The sequence below is a fragment of the Vigna umbellata genome, chromosome 1 (genome assembly GCF_029865625.1).
Source record: "Vigna umbellata cultivar VRB3 chromosome 1, Vumbellata_1.0, whole genome shotgun sequence".
Taxonomy (NCBI): domain Eukaryota; kingdom Viridiplantae; phylum Streptophyta; class Magnoliopsida; order Fabales; family Fabaceae; genus Vigna; species Vigna umbellata.
In genome coordinates, this window is record NC_142165.1 from 24,164,694 (window position 1) to 24,171,438 (window position 6,745).

General features: G+C 30.6%; 1 protein-coding gene across 1 annotated transcript; it reads left to right on the plus strand.

Moving 5' to 3' along the window:
* Positions 1–613: 613 nt before the first annotated feature.
* LOC124844181 (lachrymatory-factor synthase-like) lies at positions 614–1,296 on the plus strand. The gene has a single exon (XM_088101271.1). It carries the CDS (start codon positions 670–672, stop codon positions 1,186–1,188), a length of 519 nt encoding a protein of 172 aa, XP_087957397.1. The 5' UTR covers positions 614–669; the 3' UTR covers positions 1,189–1,296.
* Positions 1,297–6,745: the final 5,449 nt, after the last annotated feature.

Genomic DNA, 6,745 nt, shown 5'->3' on the forward strand with positions numbered 1-6,745 from the left:
ACTTGAATGTCAGAGTGTCTTCTACAGACACACTCCTCTCGATTTTAAAGAAGACACACTCCTCTCGATTTTAAAGAGACGAATGCTTAAAATATTCTAGTTTAAAAGTGTAAAGTGACCCCTCTATGTGTCTTTGGAAATATCTTTATAAGATATATTCGTCCTTATAAAAAAGTCATTTCTACAATATTTTTATTCTAACATATAGGCAATCAAATATTCAATTTCTTATTATTTTAAATTATAGGCAATAAAACACTGTTATTTTTTTAAAGCTTCTAAAAATATAACTAATCTTATCCATAAATTTTTATATTATTTATAAAAAGTTTATTATCTATAACAAATGAAAGGATTTATTCATCTGTAACCGTTAATTTAGTATACATAATTTTTAGACAATCTTATCTTTTATTAATATAATTAATTTTATTATTTTAAAAAAATATAAATATTTTTTTAATTTGTATTATAGTTTTTTTATTAATTTAATCATTTATTAATATATTTTATTTTTTAAGTTTTTATAAACTTTTTATTTTATAAAAAAGTAAATACACATGTACGCCTAAGCGCATCTGTTTTCAATAGTTATTTTATAAACAAAACTCAAAATGTCAAGTGACCCCATCTTTTCACTGTTTCTTCGCTTTGTTGCTTTCCACCGAAATGGAGCAAGATTCCCATCATCACCAAAGATGGGAAGGCAAGGTTTCAGCGAGGGTGCGAAACGTCACCAAAGCACAAGCTTGGTCTCTGGTGAAAGACTTCTTCAATATCCACAAGCTCTTCCCCACGCTCGCCACGTGCTACGGACTTCACGGATCTAACGGTGAGCCTGGCTGCATAAGATACTGCGCCGGGTTCTCCATCCCATCCAACGGTCCAGAAAGTGTGAGCTGGTCCAAGGAGAGGCTGATTGCCGTTGATGATGTTGACTTCTGGCTCAAGTATGAGATAGTGGAGAGCAACATCGGGTTCAATTCGTATGAATCTACGATGAAGGTCTTGAGCGATAATGATGATGAGTCAAATGGATGTATGTTAGAATGGTCCTTTGTCGTTGATCCTGTGGAAGGGTTGGAGCTTGAGGAACTGGTTAGCAAGTACCGTGTGGCAGTTCAGGTTATGGGCCAGAAAATCGAGGAAGAAATTCAAAGTTTGGTAAGTAGAATTTTGAAGAATTGACAACTTTGATGATATATTTGGTTTGTTAATACGTTTGTTTGGATTTGATACTGTGTTCAAGAGAGTTATAATTTGACTAATTTTTATATTTAAAATTGTTTGAACTTATTCAAGAAAAATGTGCTCATTTAATTAATTCAACACATAAGATTTTCTAAAAAGTATTTAGTATAGTGTTTAACAACGCTATGGTGACGTTGAACCTTCTTTTTTGTGAATAAGATAATATTAAGTCTCTTGACCATTGAGTTTTACGAATGGTTTGGCGTTAAGCACCACTTGGATGCCACTTAGCACAATCATTGTATTATAGGTATGAAACATTTAACTCTATACACTGAATGCTAAAAAGTGTCATTGAGTGTACTTTTTTTGTGAGAAGAATGATGTTCACAACACTGTACTTTTTTGTGAGAAGAATGATGTTCAACACCGTCACTAAACATCGCTTTTTGTGAAAGGTATGGCGCTAATTTCCACTTTTGGCATACTTGAGTCATCCTTCTTTTGTCTTTGGACTTGTTTTCCTATCACACAAGACAAAACATTATCCTCTCATCAAAGAAGATTCAACACTCAATTACCATTCTCTTTTCTACAACTATTTATCGGAGAGAATATTATTCTCTTTCCAACAACCAATGCCAAAAAGAGTCACTCCCTTTTCAACAACCAATGTCAAAGGGAGTCTCTATCTGCAGATAGTCTTTAGGATTTACTAGGTACAACAAGTAGACTAATCGCCCATGTCTCATGCTCACTAATCAACCATACACCCTTATGCATTCCATCACACATTCATGCTCCATCACTACTCATAAATCAAACCTAACCCTAAACACATAAATTATTCTCATTCTTCACATTCTGCAGTTCATATGCTTGTCCCTCATCCATTTTCCCTAAAAATGCACATTTCCAACAAAAATACACTAGAATAATTGATTATCATAAGTGAAGTTATCTTATAAAGTAGTATTAATTTGATAGCTTCAACAACAACAACGTATCAAATTTGGCACCGTTTGTCGGGGAATACGGTTAGAATTTTATCAATTTAACCCAGAAGTTGAACGAAAATTGCGTAAGCTGCGAAAAATATTACAATTTGGGTGTTCTACTTAGGGAACATCTTCCACATCTGAAGCTACTATAGAAGCCATACCATCTCCATCATCTCCAGTTATAAATATATTCTCTAATCCTTTACCTAATCCTAACCCAAACGAAATGGCACAAAAAACTATTAGACAGTTAGCTACCTCCCACAGTCATTCATAATAACAATGAATATCTTGATGAGGAGTGGAAGCTGAGATCTGACCTATTAAATGCCCTACCAAAATTCAGTGGGTTACCAAGGGAGAATCCACACAAACATTTAAGAGAGTTCCACATGTTGTGTGAAAATTTTAGATATCCTAGGATCATAATAGAAAATTTGAAGATGAGAGCTTTTCCTTTTACTATTCAAGGAGCAGCTCGAGATTTGTGGTACTATCTCTCTGCGTGGATTACCAAATTGAAAACTATAGAAAGGCTTTTTCTTGAAAAATATTTTCCAGCATCTTGAGTATTTGTTATTCGTAGAGAGATCCAAAATATAAGACAAAGGGATAGAGAAACTCTTAATGACTACTGGGAAAAAGTTAACAAAATTTGTGCTTACTGCCCTCAACTTAAAATAAAAGAACATAAGCTTATTCTAAGCTTTTATGAAGGCTTAAGTCTGATACATAGGTCATGGGAAAATGCTGCAAGTGGAGGATCTTTCTTAGACAGATCGCTAGGAGATGCTGGAGAGCTTATAGAGTGAAAGGCAACAAATAGTCAGCAGTTTGAAACAAGAGCAAATTCAGAATCCTTGTTTAAAGAAGTTCATGAGATGGGAACTAGTTCAGTAAAAATGATAAATGAAAGAATTGATGAGCTAGAGAAAAACTTGATGAAATTTTGAGCTTGATTAAAACTTCAACTCCACCAGTTGTTAAGGTTTGAGGAATTTTTCACTTCAATAGGACATTATACTAATGAATGTCCTAGCTTAACATAAACTTCCATGGAGGAACCATCTCAAGCTTTTGCTGCAAACATGTTTGGAGGCAATAAGACATATCAACAACACAAAAAACCTTATGTTCCACCTCAGTTAAGGCAATAATCTCAACCTAAAATGTCACTGTAAAATTTCATGAAGACAATAGTTGATCAAAATACAGAAATTAAGAAATCAATTGTTAAATTGACTCAAAGGGTGAATAAGTTAGAAGCTAAATAACCAAATAAACTACTTGCACAAACTGTGATCAACCCATGCAATGTAAATGTTATTACTTTAAGAACGAGTAAGCAAGTACAAGGCCCTGAAGGAGTCCAAGATGATAAAGGTAAGGAGAAAGAAGACATACATATTGATAACAATGGGAGACCAAGTGAACCATCACTTGAGACTACCATTGATGAATCAAGGTTAATATCCTTTAATTCTTCTTCTAAAAATTCTTCTTCATCTTATTCTCCTCATCCTCCATATCCAAATCGGTTCAAGCCGAGAAATAAGAAAATAGAGGAATTGGACCAAGAGATTTTGAATACTTTCAAAAAGGTGGAGATCAACATTCCCTTACTAGATATTGTTAAACAAATCCTAAAATACACCAAAGTTTTTGAAAGAACTTTGCACAAATAGAAGATGTATTAAGGATAATGAGGTTGTGAATTTATGAAGAAATGTTTATCTTGGTTAAGAAACATATTGAAATACCACAAAAATGCAAGGATCCCGGTATTTTTTTGTTCCTTTTGTTATTGGAAGTTCAAAATTTGACAATGACATGCTTGATTTAGGAGCTTCTATAAATGTAATGCTTATTTCTTTATCTCTAGGACTTCTGATTTATATAGGATGGAATAGGTGGATACGTGTAATAGGCAATCTGCACAAAGTAGAATAGATATGCATGCAGTAGATATGTTTTTTCTCTTATCACTTTTGTTGTTTTTAAACGTTGAGCATTTAATGACATTTAATGTCCTTTTTGCGTTTTCTATCGTTCAGGTAAGATTTTATCATTTAAGCTTCTTACTGAGATACCAAGCAGTTGATTGATAACTTCACCGTTGGTGAAGTGAATCATTTAGCACATGGTATCATCTAAGCTATCTAAACGCTTTAGAGTTTTCTTTTCTATTTAGTGCATGCATTTAATAAGGTGTTTTCTATCATAAGTTTTTGGAATGTCATGTGAGACTTTCAGCGTGCTTTCCGAAAACATTGTCTTTGATACTTTTACTAACTAACCATATTGAGAGTTGATTGATTAACGTAACACTTGCATTTTAGTAGACTCTTATTGACGCTTTGATTTGGGAAACTTTTAGTGATGTGTATTGTTTATACATAGGTATTTTTCCAAGAGTTTGCCTAAGTTGTTTGGGTTAGTTTTCATGTATCACTTATATTCTAACTATTTTGTTATTGTAGTGATAACATTATTATATACTCATTTTGTTTAATTGTTGTTTGTTAAACATCAAAACACATAAGAGTGTTTAAACCGTTCAATCTTATAAATGATCTTGTTTTAACATTGAAGTCATTGAACATTGATTATATATCATACAACGTCCCATAATAAAATTTTTAATAAATATAACATCATCAAATAACATTCTTGATAAATATCAATAAGGTAAAATAAAAATATATGATCAAAATAAAAAAATACAATATAACAATAGTTATATAATTAAATAACAAAATCATTTTTAAATTTAAATTGGAAAACACAAAAAAGATTCAAATTTTAAATATAAATATAAATAAAAATTTGAATAAAAAATACATAAATTTTTTTTATAAGAAAGTAATTAGAATTTTAAAATTTAGTAAAATGATAAACTATTAATATAATATAAAATTTTATCATGTTAAAAGTTGACAATTTTGTATTACTATATTGTAATATAAATTGTTTAAATAAAATAAATTTTATTTAAATAAATAAAATAAACTACATTTAAAATAAAATGAAAAAATGTTATTTTAAAGTTTGCTACTTTACCTCTATATATTCCCCCTTCTTTCACTAAGTAATTAATTGCATATGTTCACCTTTCTCCTCGATAAACTTCTTCGACGTTCTTCATCATCATTCATCTTCTTTATTTCGGAGGCCCTCTCACGTTGCCTTCTTCTTCCAATGGCTTCTTTCCCTATGCCAACAACAATACTACACGATTCCTACTAAGGTAAAATATTTCTTCTTTCTTTTTTCTTTCTTTCTATGTGAATATTGTGATAACGTGTCTACTCACTTTTTTCTTTTATGATAAAAATAAAATAAAATTATAATTATAAAAATAAATATAAGTAGTTTTTACTATTCTATATTTTATAGGTAGTTTTCTTTATTATATATAAATATCTTAGTTAAAAAAAACTGTGAAATAAAAAATGTCACTTGAAGATAAAATTGGTAGTGTAATATTTTAATTTAAAAAGCAATTAATTATTAAAGGGTAAAATTAAAAAAATGTGTAGACCAAAAGGGTGAATATCCTTTTTATAATGGTATAAATACAATATAATAAATCTATATATATATATATATATAAATATAAAGAATAGAGAATCTCACAAAAGCAACACAAAAAACAAGGCCATTCGATAATGTCTCCGTGGCTATCTTTCTCCACTTTTCTTCTCTTGTATTAACGGAACTCCTTCGTCCCATTTCCTGCAAATCCATGCTCGCATTTACTCATAAATTAGATGATCCAAACAAGGGAGACTATCTCATTTTTGGTCGCATAATCAAAAGTCTCCTTTAAACAAATACAACTTAGAGTCTAAGGAGAGACCTGATGAAAAGGGTGAATAGATGAAGATAGTGAAAATCTTGTAATATTTTTAAACACAAAAAACACACTTTAAGTTTAGTTATATATATGATACATAACAAAAAAGATCGATAACAAATCATATAAGATGAAAGTGTTTTGTTTGACAAAAAATACAACATTATGCAGGTTTGTTTCACATGTTACATAACATTGATATGTTTAGATGATGAGCCCATGAAAGAAAGATAACCTTGTACTACATGAAAATATATAAGTGCATAATATTCTATGTTGTAGGAAATGTCCATTACTTTCGTTTTCTAAAGAGTTCTGTATCAAAAAACAAGTCACATAAGAAGATCTTTTAGATAAATAGTTAAAGTTACTTTTCTTCAACAATTCTTGAAGTCACGAGGTGTCAACTTTAGAAGAATTATCTAGTTCGTATCACATTGCACTTTAAACAAATTCAAGGAAACAAATTCAAGGAAAGACACATTGTCAAAGAAAAGATAAGTACATCTAATTATTAAAATGTCACGTAAAGAAGGAAATAACATTTTTTTTTTATTACATGAAGTGCATTTAGGGCATCCTTCAATATCAAACTCGTCATATGAAAGGTATTCAAAAGAGTTGGAGTTGCTAAACAACCAAAACCAGTTTCAACATAACTATTTTCTTCAAAACCTATGTGATGCAACTTAAGAAG

Bases quoted from the DNA above. Each gene is read 5' to 3' on its own strand.
- LOC124844181 (XM_088101271.1), top strand. From the start codon at position 670: ATGGAGCAAGATTCCCATCATCACCAAAGATGGGAAGGCAAGGTTTCA.